At 54.7% G+C, this 16,360-nt stretch overlaps 4 protein-coding genes across 4 annotated transcripts; 2 read left to right on the top strand and 2 right to left on the bottom strand.

The window, feature by feature from the left end:
* Positions 1–5,419: 5,419 nt before the first annotated feature.
* Positions 5,420–9,121, top strand: J7T54_002433 (uncharacterized protein; the record flags this gene model as incomplete). Its single annotated transcript, XM_051505611.1, has 3 exons — positions 5,420–5,633; positions 5,763–6,158; positions 6,213–9,121. 3 exons carry the CDS (start codon positions 5,420–5,422, stop codon positions 9,119–9,121), a joined length of 3,519 nt encoding a protein of 1,172 aa, XP_051363052.1.
* A 1,018-nt stretch (positions 9,122–10,139) lies between these two features.
* J7T54_002434 (uncharacterized protein) lies at positions 10,140–12,018 on the bottom strand (the record flags this gene model as incomplete). The annotated part of the gene is made up of 4 exons (XM_051505614.1): positions 10,140–10,157; positions 10,230–10,403; positions 10,464–11,856; positions 11,960–12,018. 4 exons carry the CDS (start codon positions 12,016–12,018, stop codon positions 10,140–10,142), a joined length of 1,644 nt encoding a protein of 547 aa, XP_051363053.1.
* A 757-nt stretch (positions 12,019–12,775) lies between these two features.
* On the top strand, positions 12,776–13,921 carry J7T54_002435 (hmg box protein; the record flags this gene model as incomplete). Its single annotated transcript, XM_051505615.1, has 3 exons — positions 12,776–12,791; positions 12,865–13,220; positions 13,454–13,921. The coding sequence occupies 3 exons, from the start codon at positions 12,776–12,778 to the stop codon at positions 13,919–13,921; spliced, it is 840 nt and encodes a 279-aa protein (XP_051363054.1).
* A 327-nt stretch (positions 13,922–14,248) lies between these two features.
* Positions 14,249–15,924, bottom strand: J7T54_002436 (Sporulation protein-like protein; the record flags this gene model as incomplete). The annotated part of the gene is made up of 4 exons (XM_051505616.1): positions 14,249–14,322; positions 14,373–14,724; positions 14,782–15,698; positions 15,771–15,924. 4 exons carry the CDS (start codon positions 15,922–15,924, stop codon positions 14,249–14,251), a joined length of 1,497 nt encoding a protein of 498 aa, XP_051363055.1.
* Positions 15,925–16,360: the final 436 nt, after the last annotated feature.

Below are 16,360 nucleotides of genomic sequence, written 5' to 3' on the forward strand. Positions count from 1 at the left end.
CTTAAAAGTGCCTTTAGCATGCTCGGACAAAGTGTCGACGAGCAGCATGCTAGTATTGCTAATACACCACGTGCCGTTGAAAGTTCCAAGTCCCCTGCCTGTACTGTCATCGACGTTCGACTGCACCCCTCGCATGAAACAATCACCATGTCCACAGTCTGCAGCGGCAACAACCACGCACATAATGTAGTAGTTAATTCGAGCCCAAGGCCCGGGTCGAGATGGTGCGACCTTGACGACGCACTCGTGCTCCCGGGGTTTCCCCCGGCCGACCGCACGGTGACACCTGCAAAAGCTGCAAACCTGTTCGTCCTGAGGGTCGAACATCTGGGAAGCCAAGTCGTCTGGACCAGAACGACCCCCCGACAGGGATCTAATTAGTCCGGGGAAGAGGCTGGTGAAACGCCAGGTACAACCGTACATGTACAGGTGGGCGTTCGGTGGGACTTGTTACCAGCCCTTGGGTATAGGAGACTGATACTGGTTCATATCGTAAGATTTCCACCTGTACGTGCTGTTTTATTAGGAATCCACCGGGTAGCAATTTCGAAATGTCCGACTGTGCGCTGATACTTGTGCACCAGTCTACTGCCAATTAGTAACACTTAACGCCGTGTGACGCGGCGAGTCAGGACTCGGGGCCTGCCAAGGGAAGCGAGACGATCAGCTTGGATCTGCGTACGGATACAGGACCGTGATCAGCTTCCGCAACAACTACCCGCACGGCGCAGACCCGGGCGACTTGACTCGAGCACAGCACACCATTCACAAGGGTGTCTGTCTTTGGACGGTGACTATCGCCTGGCGACGCCGGTGAGACATCTTCTTTGGGGTGGGCCTGCAGGGACCCCGAAGCCCATATCCTTGTCCGCCAAGAGCCGGGATACTCCCGCGTGCCTTTGTTGACGCCATCCAACTTCAACTACAGGGTAATCGGAGTGCTGGGCCACGAGTACTACTGCTCTGGTTCATACGTCTGTCTGTACGGAGTACATACGGAGTAATAAATTACTCTATTGTACGTTGCGTGTACGTAGTAAGCAAAGTTCATCACGACTCACGAGTGCCCGTCATTCTGCATCGGCGCCAGTGCTGTTATCCCCGTCATGCGAGACTAGCCACGTGGTGAACTCGTGATGCTGTCAAGAGTGACAGACTGAGTCGCTAGCGGTGGGTAACAGTTGCTTTTTGGGTGGATGTTCGCGTCAGGCTGCATATGGCTTTTGTCGCCAAGTGCACCATCCTTTTGAGCTACCGGCACTAGAGACGAGTTGGTAGGGAGGATTGCTTGGGAGTTTGGACTCAGCTCAGCGCCTTATTGATGGTTGGCGGTGCAGTGGTGTCGCGACGGGCTTTCCCCACACGGCAAATTCGACCGCTCAAGTGTGGCAGTTGAGTCCAGCCGTTCCTCCAGACCATGCAGTGTTGCACCATCATGAGACGACCGGTCCCAGCGGGCGTGGCGTGTCATGGCATGCTGAGGTTACCCTGAGTCGCTGCCTGATGGGGTTGAAGCCTGAAGGGGGACGGAAGCTTGCGGACTGGAGTATGGCAAGACGGCGTGGATAGTCATTATAGTGTGCTAACTAAGGTAGGTAACTTTTACGGATACTTGGCATGCATTAGATCACCAGCGTCCCAAAGTCTTACAGAATCCAACAAGAGAGTTTGCGAGTCGCCCCTGAATATCCCTTAATATCTTCACAAATAGTTAACCCAACGTCCATTTGTTAGCAATTGCCTTGCCGTCTGTTCTCCTCCATCCGCATTTGCGCACCGCTTTCCTTTTAAGGAAGGGAACGTCACAATGGTCGCTCTAGAGGAGCGCATGCATATGCGCAGGTGACGCAGAGGCTTCCTTCCCGTCGCTAAGTTGACTGCTGGTTCGGTTCAATGTCAAAGATGCTCGCAAGTGTCTGCGTATTGTGATTGAGCGCTGAAGGGCGACAGATACGAAACAATTCGTCGAGATTGATAATATGCCCGGATATTAGTCCTTCAAGTGTACTTGGCACTTACGTCGTGCATGCCTTGGCCTTCTGGAAGTCTATTGGAAAGGCGTGAGATAATATTCCCTGCCGGGACTTTACCAGGGGTCGAGTTACGAGATAAACGTGATTTGGCTGGAACGTCAACCAAGCAGCGTAATCAACCAATACTATGGAACACAGCATACAAAGTGATTTCTCGTGGCGGACGCTTCAAGCTCGATGCGCTGCGAGTTGATGATCGATGTGCGGCTCTCGCCAAAGTACAAGATCAGTGCCAAGCAAGAGCAGAACAAACCTTACGTTCAATGTGTGAAATATCAGCACGTACGGCAAATGTCAAAGGCTCAACAGAGGAGTAGCTCTGCGGCGGTATAATACCTCGGCAGGTCCTAAACATGTTACCGCGAGAGGACCACCTGTCAGTCGACCCAGTTCGTTTGACAGCTGTTGGTACTGACCTGTGGTACTATTCGCCAATCTGTCCCGTGCTGCAGAAGCCAACCTATTTGTTTGACCCTAATGGGTTCGGCACTTTCCCCAAGAATCTGCCGACATAATGTGCAGCACAGGTCGCTGTCCAAAAGCAAGGTATCATGGGCGGGAAGGGGAGTGGACATGGTGAGCGATGGGTCCATCTTATCAGTTTTGAGGATGGTAGCTAGTATAGTACGGAGCAGTATTTGTTGGTTTGCAGTGAATGATTAGGAAGGTGCGAAAAGGTCCTCTAATCACGACGCACGCACAACGGCTTTACTGCCGCTGTACCTCTGGCTAACCCAACTATCAGTGACGAGTTGCCATGTCGTGCATTTCACACCTGCCTGTAAGTTCTCATTAAGGTGTTGACTGTACTGCGTAGATTCATTCGAGCATTGACCACTTTACGCATCGTAGGGGACAGATCTACGCTACTAGCCTGCCCAACGGCTAATACTCTTCTCCATCCCTGTTAACGGAGAAAGAAAAAAAAAAACATAAAGCCTTGATCATTTTTAATGATCGCCAACTAGTAGCAGATTTGAATCATTTGATACAATCAAACCCGTGGACTGTCTAGCGCTACGTAGCCTAGCGAGCTTTTAGTGTGATGCGCTTCAGGGCAAGCGACTGGAGTAGTGTCACCTCATTGTTGCGCCCTGCTCGCGTGGGGCAGGGCAGACTGGACGCTTGCTGCAACCGTGACCCCACCATAACACCAGCTGAGGAAGGTGCCGAATTTTTCGAGGCGAAGAGTATTAGAACGTCGAGTTACGTCGAACTTCATCAGCCGAGACATAAAAATGCCCTTTGAAATCTAGCTTCTCATAACCTACTGTCTCGTGTCAGAGCTGCGGCCGGGGCAAGCCTGGCAACATCCGCATGAAGCACGCTCCTTGGCGTTTGGGTTCAGCTCCACCAAAATGTCTTTGGTACCTTAGCCATGATCCTGGAACCAATTCACACTGTGCCTCGCGGCAAAATCGTCGCTCACAATGCGCGCGGCGAGCACGTAAACACTGAGTCTGCACTGTATCTCCGCGACGAACAGCAGCGGCACCACAAGTACAGACAGGGTTGACCTGGACGCCCTGGATCTTCAAACACCTGGATCACCGGCATTCAAAACTGACCCAGAAGATCGGGCACAGGTCTTGTGGCCAGCTGTACTCCCGCCTCTCAAGAGCATCCGTCCTCAGGATGGGCAGATTTACGCAGCGCAACGTATCACATAGGAACATGTCAATGTATCTGTGTTCTGAATCATGATCAAACCCACGTACGTAAGACATTGTCCAATGATGTTAATATACGGCTCTCAGGGCGCTTCAGAGGTGTCATTTTGAAAAGCAATAAATTCTATCGTATTTGCAATGACGACGGATTTACCTACCTACATTGAAACCTACCGAGACAGCTCGGTAATACCGCGCCAATCTCAGTCCTCTACGTACGCAGTACTTTCCATTGTTTGGTCTGCAGTTGTTGTGCAGGCGTTTCTCCTGTATGCCGATACAGCCCACACGTCGGTACTTGTCGACGCTATGGACCAGGTGCACCTGGGCACCAGCGGTTCATTGACTTAAGTACCTGACAACCTTTTTGTGAGAGGCCGAGGAAGTAGACTCTGCAGTGTCAAGAACGCACTTTTCAATCTTCGGTTCAAGGCGGGGCTGGTGAAACATCTACGACTCACGCACCACGCGGTGTCTCTGTACGGGTGCGCTTGACAGGTTCGCCCCAAGCCGTCATTCGCTGCTTTGTGAACAGGAGACACGTGGAAATCCATGTCGCTGTCTGTCAGTCCGAGACTGATCTCAGCCAGAGCTGGGCACGTCAGCTCGATTCGATTTCAGGCCGAGCTTGCGCATCAGCTAGACGCCCCAAACCAGCGCGTGTGAGCCGGCGCTAATTGGTGTCTGCAGGCTTAATTCTACGACGACTCTACGATTCATCTGTCCATACACGTACGCACAGTCCCCGACGCCAGATCCACATTATGCGGCCCAGCCAAGACTCCAGCCACAGCCCAGGGTGCATGCATATTGCAGCACTACTGCGTCAAGGATCATGGGTCCAGCCGGTCGGCCAGTGCAAGGCCCTTCTGAAGAAGAACTGGATGGTCGCCTCGACTGGCGCTGGGAGGGCTGCGTAGGTGCTGGGCGTTGGGCGGTTGACCGCTGTCATGGGTGAATCGACGGCGTCCAGTCCACAAAACGACTGAGCGCAGATGGCCGGCATGCCCCTCCTCCAGTCCCAGTCCATGTCCCCTTTTCACTATCGCCCGCCCCAGTTCAGTCAATTGTTCCTGCGTCCGCGCTCCTCCTCCAGGCCTGGCCGTTCTTGGTACTTTGTGTGGCCGATCACAACCAGCCAGCTCCATGTCCATGTCTTTTTCTTCCTTAACCCCCCCTCTCGTCCCTGATCCGCCTGATCTTCCTCTGCTCGCCTGCAGCAGCCCTGGTCTTGCCTTACCACTCTTGGTGAGCGACTGGAGCGCATCCGATCCTCTGCTCTTTCCTGGTGCGGCCTCTTCCTTCGTGCTGCAGCCAATCCAAGTCTTCTACTTTCCTTTTCGCATCCGTCTCCTTCTCATTCCTTTGTCAGATCCTCTCGCTACCCACATTGAACGTGGACGTCGTGCCGAATTCTGCTGTTTTGCGCCTCAAACCAGCCTCCCACAACGAACAACAAGCCGACTCTCCGAACAAAGAAGCGTGGTACTAGTAGGCAGCCTCTTACCTTACCAGCACCAATCGACGTATAGCGACTAGATCCAGCCCAGAGAACAATCTCGACAAGCGAGAGTCTCAATCGCTGCATGCCACAACGCGTCCAAGTCTCGACAAAACAGCGCGCTCTTCAATCTTAGAACTGCCGTTTCTCGATTATGCAACGGCTGTCTTGTGACAAATTCCACTGCAAAACCGCTCTGTACTATTAAGCCGCCAATGTTCAATCGATTTCACAAAAAGCCCAGCTACGGACAAGCTCCGAGCTACGATTACGGCCTAGGAGACCAGCATCATCCCATCTACGAAGCGCCGACGCACTTGTCTGAGCCTGGTCCAGGTGGTGCTTTCCCGTCGCGATCAGAGTCTCGACGACCAGGGCCTGGGGCTGGTTCGTCAAGCTTTGGCACGACGGCGCCGGGTGCCGACAAGGGTATGTGCGCCTCCAACCTGTATTTCGGTCTTCATATGGCATGAAACTCCCAGCCGGCGGAGCTGTGAAGGGCTTCGATGCGGGTAATAGCATCCACAGATTCGTTTTGCTAACGTCGCTTCTCCTTAGGATACTCTGTCAACACAACACCGCCCGCGCCGTACCACAACGGAAGCTACAACTTCCCTCGCTCGCAGTCATCAGCAAGCTCTGTGAGGTCCGGTCTCAGCAACAGCAACGTCTCGCGCAGGGTTGGAGGAATCGATAATAACGTCATGGCCACGCCGGCGGACCGCAGCCGCACGCGGCGCGAGCGTACCTTTGTCGGCAGCGAGTGTGCAGTTTGCGAAGAACCTTTGGAACATACACTGAGGGGCGAGCGGGTGCTCCAGTTCTCTTGCAGCCACGTCTCTCACGAAGCCTGTTTCTACGAATTTATCCGCGAGATCGACTCGCAGTATTGTCCGACATGCGATGCTCCGCTGCATCTTGATACCAGCCGCGGCGGGAACGTCATTGATATTGGTCAGTCGCTGGGTGGTTTGACAGGAAGATATCTGGCAACTAATACAGATGCAGAGAAAATCGGCAACATGGTGCGCTCTATTGGGGATCCGAGGTCCATGCAGACCCCAACGCCTACGTGGGACGCCCAGACCGTTCGCCCACCCAGCGTGGAGAGTGGCCAGCGTCGTCACCAGCAGCAGCAGCAGCAACAGCAACAGCAGCAACAGCAGCAGCAGTCCCACGTCGGTGGCAGAGACAGTGCGCCTCGAGGGAGCGTACGCGACAGTCGCGAAACACAATCGACAGGGGATCGATATGGTTCCCGCCATGGTCGGAGCGACAGCGATGTCACCGGTGTGACGGGCATGGGTTCCTCCGTGAGCTATCCCGAGACAACGCAGAGCGGTCCTCCGCGCCGGCACGACTATGACTTGCAGGCCATGGAGACGTCACCTGGCAGTCCTCGCACTATCACGCGCAATCCGATCCCGGCACCCAGTGTCACAGTACGGTCCGAGTTTCCAAGCCTCAACCGGTCTCGGCAGCAGCAGACTTTGACCTGTCTCGTTACCATTGAGGTCCCCGACAGCAAATGGAGGCCTGACCCTGAGGACCTTGGCGCAGTAGCGCCACAGGCGCCTCTTCAGGTCGGTCTGGGTCGCATGGATGAAGTGGCTACACAGCGCCCGCCATCGCCTGCCCGAAGTGCACCCAAGTTCTATCCATACGAGTCCGCCGAGGTTTTGGAGGAAATGACAGAGAGCCTCCGCAACAGGGTCGACAACTGGCACGGTCTCGACTTTAGTCGCTTCGGCAAGTTGCGCTTATACGGCACGCTGCGCGTCGGAAAGGACAAGATCAACTGGCAGGAGCTCGAGTGCTTCCTCTTTGCTGAAATGCTCATTTGTGTGAAGGAGAAGAAGATACCACAGCAGTGGGATGAGAATGGCCACCCTCGCAAAGCTCGCTGCACACTCAAAGGATCCATCCTGATCAAAAAGCATCTTAACGAGGTCACAGAGACGGGGAGTGTCGACGAAAACGTCTTAACTCTGGGGTTGTCGGTTGCCGAGCTGCCCCAATTTCACCTTCGCTTCGAGAACCGCAATCAGCTCAAGCTGTGGCAACAGGCTCTCTTGGACCTCAACTCGATTGAGACCTCGCCTGTTCGCAGCCCCGATTACGAGCGCGACATGTCTGAGAATGACGAGGACGCCGACTGGCAACGCACTCGGCCGCAACGCGTCTCATCTGTGGCTTCTTCTTGGGGTGCTGGCAAGTCCGTCACCACTGCCCCCACCGAGTACACAAGCACCTTTTCTAGGAACCCCCCGATTCCTAGCTCGGTCCATGTTCCGATCGACGTCGTGGTCGTTGTGCCTATTTCATCGTCTATGCAGGGCGTCAAGATCAACTTGGTTCGCGATGCTCTTAAATTCATGGTCAACGCACTTGGCGAGCGAGATCGCATGGGCCTCGTCACCTTCGGCTCGGGCGGCGGCGGTGTTCCCATAGTTGGTATGACCACCAAGGCATGGCCAGGTTGGAGCAACATCTTGGGTTCGATCAAGCCGGTCGGACAGAAGAGCCATCGCGCCGATGTTGTTGAGGGTGCCAACGTCGCCATGGACCTGCTGATGCAGCGCAAGCACAACAATCCCATCGCCTCCATTATGCTCATCAGCGACGCGTCGACCTCCGATGCTGATAGCGTTGACTTTGTTGTTTCTCGCGCCGAAGCTGCTAAAATCACAATCCATTCGTTCGGCTTGGGCATGACCCACAAGCCCGATACGATGATTGAGCTATCAACTCGTACCAAGGCCTCGTACACCTACGTCAAGGACTGGATGATGCTACGGGAGTGCTTGGCAGGCTGCTTGGGTTCAATGCAGACGCTCTCACACCAGAACGTGAAGCTCAAGCTCAAGCTTCCCGAGGGCTCCCCTGCCAAGTTTCACAAGATCAGCGGCGCGCTCCAAATCACAAAGCGTGCCACTGGCCGCGATGCAGAGGCCGCGCTGGGCGATCTTCGTTTTGGCGACAAGCGGGACATTCTCGTTCAGCTGGTCGTGCTGCCAGACAACATTTCACACGAACAGCTGCCCCAGGACCCCTGGGATAACATCGTCTCTGGTCTGGAGGCACTGGGCGGCCCCATGGATAACGACAATGAGCGGACGCTATCTGTGGAAGAAGTCCCTTTGATCCAGGCTGATCTGTCATGGGGAGACATTCTCCGCGACGGCGCTGCAATGCAGATGCCACGATCATCACTACTAGCTATCACTATGCTGCCTGCCACATCTGGACAAAAGAAATCCTGGCAAGGGTCGCCCCCCATCCCGCCCTATCCGCATGTCGTTCAGCGGCGCATGGAACTCCTCACGTCCGACATGCTTACCAGAGCACTGACCCTCGTAAGCCGGGGCCAGCACGAGCGCGCACACACTCTGCTGAACGAAACCCGCTCCATTCTCAAGGGACTCGGCAAGGGAGGTCTGCCACCTGTACCACAACCCGCCAACAAGTCCGGACCTTCGACTCCTCATCCCACAAGCACGGAGGCATCGTCCCCCGATCCGTCAGGCACGCCTGATCGCAAGCGCAGCCCATCGCCTCCTTCTTCTACACCTGCGGGTAGCAACGGCAATGGACAACACGCCCAATTGCCCAGCAGCCGCTCCAACGACGGACTTGGCCTGGGCTCGGGCATAGATGCCAAGACTGTCGCCGCCCTGGATCAAGAGCTCGAGGCCAGTCTTGAATGGATCAACCACCCGGCCGTATTTGGTCGCGACAGCCGTAAGGCTGTGCTACAAGCGATTGGCGTCATTGCTTCTCAGCGGGCTTTCACATTCCGCACCCCTGTCGAGAGCCTCTGGGCAGGTCGCGTCGGGGGCGTCAGGCGCCTCACAGAGAAAAGCAGGGAATGGCGCGAGGGCGGCGGCGAGGGCGGCGGCATCGTCGAGGAAACATGAATATACGCACGTCGCGGCACGTCGACTTCTCGACCAATTTCTTGATATTGAGCAAGGCGATGGGGTCACGTACTTTCCGGCGCTCGCTCACGATGGAACTGCATAGGCGTCGTCTGGCGAAACACGCAATATGCATTAATTTTGGTTTGCAAAGATCTTCGGCCTTTGATTTCGCTGTTTCTGTTCTTTCTTTTGGGCCATCTCTCGCTCAGTGCAACTGTTGCCAACCAGTTCATCGTTTTCAAACCTTGCGTTTCTCTTCTCTCATACCCTTCACGACGGCCTCATATCAAGAGTTGTGCGCCTTTTTGCTCAAAGTCAACACGCTTTGTGTTCGCTCATTCTCTGCTTTCAACGTTACGCATTTCAGTTATCGTTATTTTATCTCGGGTGCAAGATGAGGGCATGGTCGACGTTATCAGGTTACGTTCTGGGACTTTTGGAAAGTGATATATGGGTCATGGGACCTACAATGAGCGGGAACATGTATGCAATGCTATATCAGGAAATCATGTGCACTCCGGGACCTTTGCCAAAAGGCCCGGCAGGGATCTCATGTTGAGGAGGATACGGAGAACGCGACATCACTGTTGCTTCTTAGCAGACAGAAACACGCGCATGAATGATATAAGAGATTCTATGTGGTCGCACTGGCGGCCTCCACTTGTTGAATATCAGTTCTCAATTGTGTCTGTGTGTACGTACCCAATAGACATGAATGGCAAAGACCACACGATCTGTCAGATGGAACACAAGTGCGTGAGTAGCGTGCTGCGTTTCGCGTTGCTTGCGTAATATGTCACCCTGGACATGCACGACAACATTCCTTCTTCTCGCAAAAGGACAGCAGAACATGACTGGCTTCGACTCTTGCTTTTTATTTTTGGTCATTGTCAGTGTTGGGCGTGGCTGACTGACGTCCTTGACTCCAATATTATCTGTGTCAGTCACAGTGCAGATAATCTCCCCTCACGCTTCGCACATCCCCTTGGCCCAATTTTGTTCAGATCGTCGTCGCTTAGTCCTCATCCCAGTTCTTACAAAGAGTCTGTGGTTAGCCTTTCCATCGATCTGCATGTGATAGGGGGTTCAGAGGTGCAGTGCTCACAGGGTTGGGGCCGGGGGGCTTGGGCCCTCCAGCTTGTTTCGCGACAATAATCTGGTCAACAGAGAGGACTGTGCGTGCGGCTTCCGTGGCCAACTTGATGGCCCAGTACTTCGACACCATAAGGTCGAGAATACCCTCCTCTTTCGCATCGAGGATACCGGTGTCGTCATCGTTCTGTGTCCCAATTAGCATCGTTCTTGATCGACATTGTGGGGGGTGTTTCATGTAGCGTACGTCAACGTCAACACCTGTGTCCCAGTCTTCGCTCTTATGGTGCGCGGCATACAGCCTGCTCAGCACCTCGGTGGCATCAAGGCCGCAGCTCTCGGCAAGGGTGCGGGGCACAACCTCGAAAGCCTCTGCATACTTCTTGATGGCGTATTGGCTGAGACCGGGCGTCTTCTCGCCAAATGCCGTTATCCTCTCGACCAACTGGGTCTCTGTGGCACCAGCGCCAGGCACAAGACGGGGATCACGAGTAATGGCCTTGACAACGTTGACACCGTCGTCCACGGCACGCTCAATGTCGTCGAGGTGGTTCTGGGTGGCGCCGCGGAGCACCAACGTAGCTGTGCGGGTGACCTCGTCCTCCTGGCGGAAGACTGTGACGCGGTCACCACCAATCTCAAGGGTCTCGACAACGTCGATGCTGCCCATCTCGTCGGGCATGGGGGCACCTAACCGCGCCAGAGGCGTGGCGCCGACGACGCGGCACACTCTGCGCAGCTCGAACTTGCTGAGGATCTTGATGCACAGGATGCCGAAGCGGTTCAGGTAGTGCATGGCCAGATCACCCACGCGGTCGCCGACAATGACCGCCCGCACGCCCGAGTCGTAAATCTCCTTGATGGAGGACTCGAGTTGCGACTCCTCGCCCTGTGTGAAATCCATCATCTCCTTTGCGTTGTGCAGCAGGACCGTTCCCTTGGTCTCGGTCTGGCTGCTGTCGATGGGGCATGTGTAGACGGCGACCTTGGCCTTGTTGACCTTCTTGATGGAACTATCCGGCTCCTTGGGGAAGACCATGCCCTTGACCACCTTGCTCTGCTCCAGGCTGCCGCCCATAATCTTGACGACGCGGACATTGTCCACGCTGAAGTTGAGGGGGTTCTTGGGCAGGACAGCCAGCACAGCCTCGGCAACCAGATCGGCGAGGAAGTCCTCGTTGCCGTTCTGCTTGCTCGCGACGACCGTCCTGATGGCCTTGCTCAGCTCCTCCTGGTCCCGGAGATCCTCCACCTTGTCTACTGTGAGCTCCTCTAAGGTCTCGAGGGCAAATTTCTGTGCCTTCTCGTAGCCAATGACAATGTCGGAGGCCTTTAGGCCCATGCGTAGCAGATCTTCCGCCTTGCGCAGCAGCTCGCCGGCCAGGATGATCACCAGGTTCGTCGCGTCGCCCATCTCGGACTCTTGCTGTTGGGAGGCCATGACGAGCAGCTTTGCGGCGGGGTGGACGACTTCGAGCTCGCGAAGGATGGTGGCGGCATCGGATGTGAGGATCATTTTCTGCAGGTGGTTGATGATGATCTTGTTGCGACCATACGGACCGAGGGACGTCAGGACTGTGGACGAGATGGCACGGCAGGCCTCGACATTGCGCATGACGGCGCCATCTTCGGCATCGTAGCTATGATAGTGGTGGTTAGCATCGTCGTGACCCCTATCTTGGGAGCTGCCAACGTTCGATGGTGGGGTGGACTCCCGGGGAAAAGAATAGAACTAGAACTTACTTGTTGTAGCCGCCTTTGAACAGGCCGGCGTTGGGCGCGTTGGGAATGTTGAGAGACATGTTTGCTGTATGCGAATGACAGTTATACAGCAAAATGAATGAGGATGGGTGTCTCCAGCTTCTTGGAAATCAACCTGGACTGGAGCTGCCTGTTGGATCACCGCTCTTAGAAAATCTTAGGCTGTGTGGTTCGATGTGCCCCACTACTGCTAGTGACCGTGACGGCGGACAGCGCCCCTCCGGGCTGAGTTGATCCGCTCCGGCTGGGGTGGCTTTAATACCAAAGGAAGTGGACTTTGAGGACGCGATTCTCTTTTACATGGGCATGATAACAAGATGAAGTGGGTGTTCCAGGTTGTGAGAGATGAATGAATAGAATATTTTCACTGCGAGATTGGCAGGCGACAGTCAGGAAATTGACGTGCTGCTGGAGGTATAGTTGCTGATACTGGGCTACTTCCGGTACATCGGTGTGCAGGTGCCACTGGAGGTACCTGGTTAACGCCGCCGCCAACTTTAAGTTCCATTCGCAGGAGAACGTCAGCCTCAGTCGCGTCCAGGCCTTCCTTTTCTGTACATTTTCCAGCGTCATTACATCGTTAGAACAGTATTTGATAAGTCGCTCGCTTTCACCGTTGAACCAGTCGAGCATTGTCGATTGAGTCTCCATTGGCCCACCGACAAAGATATATCATCCGATCAACGACAAACATCCATTCCCATTGCGGGCCTGAGCGCACCGAGTCCTGCTACCCGTGGTCTCCCTTGAGTTCAGTTCAGAGTTCAGAGACACTCTTGAATCAGCTTAGTGCCCGCCATGGCGCCCCAATCTGGTGAGTCGAGTCGCGTCGCTTTACATTGACTTTTCTTGCTGCATCGTACGACCTCGAAGCTTCATCCCCCTAGCTCCCACCCCCAAGCTGCATCCATCGATCGGCCTCGGCAACCGTCGCATCATGCCACCCAAGCGCAAGTACTCAGAACTTGGCACCGCTGACAAGACTGCTGCATCTACAGCCCACGCGGTGCCCCCGACTCTCCCGCCCTCTGTCGAAGAAGCCTATCGTCGGAAATGCGTCCAGCTCAAAAGTCGTACCAAGGAGGTTGAAGAGGCCAACGACGCCGCGCGCCTCCGGCTCGCCAGATCGAAGCGCCAGATTGAACGTCTCCGCATCGAGCGCGCCTTTCTGCTTGAGCAGCTTGCCAAGCGCACAAGCACCAATGTCGAAGACTCGGAGGGAAGCCCCAGTCCACCACCCACGGTATGCCACGAGACCCCCCTCTCCTTGTAGTGACCAGTCCCTCCATCGTGTTCCGCACGGTATTCTCCAGTCCGTCTCGCTACTGCAACAGTTGCCTGTTTTTCCTGCGCGAGAAGCTTTTACAGTATTGATCAAAGCGCCTTTTCCGCGTCTACTAGGAACAGCAAATGTCATTCGCGGACGACAGAAACCTCAACAGTACACTCAATGACGCGGATGCTAACCCCCGAAAGCCAAAAGAGAAGCCACTCCGTATGAAGCGCGGCAATCGCAAAGCAGGCGAAGACGACGAAGCAATCGCCTACCGCTGGGATGCGACCACGGCAGCGCCCGAAGAGATCCAGGCTTTCGAGCAATACCTCGACGCGAACCGCGCCTCGGAAGGCGCTGAGCAAGAATCGGAAGAGAAGCTGATCAAGACATGGGAAGAGGATTCGGCAATGAGAAATAAGCTCGTGGAGGAAGTCTTAGCCAAGCGCAAGGCGGCAGATGCCGAAGAAGGCCAGTCCCAGGCTGAGGAGCAGTCCAGAGAACCCGAGGTGAAGTCGGAGTCACAGACCGCCACGGGGATGGCTGAGAAAGAAGCGTCTGAAGCGGCGGCAGATGTCGGCAAGACCGAGGCTGAGGCTAAAGACGAGGACATTGAGATGGCGGACGACGACGCGAGCGCAAGAAAAACACCAGACGCAGGGGCCGAATAATGTGACAATATCCTGGAGCAGGCAGGTAGTGTGGACGGGGAGGGAATTGGTCTTGACCACGGGTGATTGGGATCAAAAGGTTCATTAATTGCGAGGCGTTTATGGTGGTAACGGACATTTGATACAATAGATCGAATGCAATTCGCCAAAAAAAAAAAAAAAAAAAAAAAAAAAAAAAAAAACCAGTGTACCTGCGCCGTACAGCCTCGCTTTCTACAGTCCTCTCTGATATCGAACATACAAATTGAAGGCATCGAGATACCTCTGGGCCTGCCGGCTGTTGTGTCCTGTCCCATTCCACCATGGGCGGTCATGACCTGGGGACCATTACTCCCCAGCGTATAGATCTACCACGATGTTGACGGCTGCGACAACAATCTCGGCAGCAATCAACACAATCACTAATTCTGTTAGCGACGGACACTATCCCGCACAGGCAAGCTTGACTCACCAATCCACTCTAGCTTCTCGCCATGACCATGGCTCAGCTGGTCCTTCAAGACAGCCAACAGATCGGCAATCACGTCTAAGCGCTCAGTGAGAAGGCCGACACGCTGATCCATCTCCAAGTAACTCCTCACGGCTTGGTAGACGGGCTCGAGTTGGGGCTCCACCCAGAAAAGCTCGGGCGTGTCGAGCACAGAACCGTTAAGATGGATGTTGATACGTAGGATGAACAGCTCGCCAATCTGCATGTTGATTTGGGAGCGAGTCAGAGCGATTTTACCGGTCAAGGCAATCTGTGTTGGGATGTCCTTGCAGGTATCAACCGTTGATGCGATCAACTCTTCAAAAAGGGAGGTCTGTCGGACACACTTGTCAGCCGGATCTCTCAAAAGAATGCACGAGCATGCGCTCACCTTGACGCTCTGAGCTAAGGCGTGCGATATCGCCAGCTTCGTCATATAGTTGTTCTTGTCTCGAAGAGTGATAAAGTCATTGTAGATACGCGCCTGGTACTCATGCGTGTAGTAGAAGTTGAAGTGCTCCGTCTCCACGTCGTCGGGCGCGAGTTTCTCAAGCTCAAACTTGGCAATGTCTTTGAGGAACCTCTTTTCCTGGATCTCTGTCATGCCCCATATAACTACCACGCCGTAGTCGAAGAGAAAGACCTCGGGAGTGTGGACCGTGATGTCCAGGTCTGGTATGGTTTCTGTGACGGGGCGCTCATCATCGACTATGCTGGGTCCCAGAAGCGTATCGCCATGGAGTGGCCCAACGTCGACATCGATAGCGCTTTGATCCGCATAATCACTCTCATCTGGCGCATCCGGGTGGCCGTCCATGAAGGTTTCGCGACGCTGTTGCTCGTCCTCTATTGAGTCGCCGCCCGTTGAATGCCTCCTCTCGTATACTTGCACTGGGTCCGGGCGAGGTTCTGCCGACAGTGGTACAGGCGGCGGCGGGGGCAGCGGACGGGTCTGGGGTGTCTTGCCGTAACTATAAGGCGTGTAGATGCACTCGTCGATGAGCTTGGGGTTCGCGCCCCTGTTCTTGCCGCGCCCCTTTAGAAACCGCTGCAGCCCTTCCATCTCATACCGGTTGGCGGTACAGTATGCGGTGACACGCGGTAGTCTGTCACGGTCTGCTTTACCCAGCCTGGCAGCGTCCCTCCTGGCAGTGGGATCTTTGATGCGCGTGTATTGAGAGTAGACATCGCGACCGCTCTCCTCGTCGGTGTTATCCTCGTCGAGCTCGGGATTGGGGAGGAGTTTAAGTTTCTCAGTCTTCTTTGTACTTCGCTGTGCGCCCTGCTTCGGCCCAATGTGTAGAGTCGCTGAAGCTGGTACAGCACTGTGACTATTTCTCCTCCGTAGTTTACTGTTGAAATTTGACAACACTGGCGGACCTCCGGAGCCAACAGCCACGTTGGTTGTTCCAGGTACTTGTTGCCCTGATTTGGGTTGCGCTCGACTCGACTCGGGTTCGATGGTTCGGGTGACGGGATTGGCGCTGAATGTGACGTTCCGAGGACCCTTGGGACGAGGACTCCCCGAGTTCATTAGCAGCGGCGTGTTTTCGCTTGCATCAGAAGACGTGGCCACGCCTGCGTTTGGACTGGAGTGGTGTCGATCCATGACGGTGGAATTTGAAGCTGAGACCTTTCGGACGCTCTGGTGTGAAAGAAAGAATTCAATTGGCACCAGGCATGCTGATCATAGACCCTCGCGTTAAAACAGTGAAATGCTTGTTGAGGATGCCACCGAAGCGTTCCAGAAAAAAACAAGCGACTGAAAGCAGAGTTTCCGCAAGGTAGTAAGGGTGGTAGCCAAAGACATGGATGGTTTGAACTTTGGAGTTTGGGGGATGACGTTCGCTCCACTTCGGCTGCAGCTGCACGGATTAGCCTAGCACGTTGTTGGGCTGGCACTGGGCTAGGCGAGAGTGAGCCTGAGTTCGTGATCATGGCGGTTCATCGATGGTCCACAAAACGTCAAA

The sequence above is a fragment of the Emericellopsis cladophorae genome, assembly GCF_022114955.1.
Source record: "Emericellopsis cladophorae strain MUM 19.33 chromosome Unknown NODE_15_length_399893_cov_118_242817, whole genome shotgun sequence".
NCBI lineage: Eukaryota > Fungi > Ascomycota > Sordariomycetes > Hypocreales > Bionectriaceae > Emericellopsis > Emericellopsis cladophorae.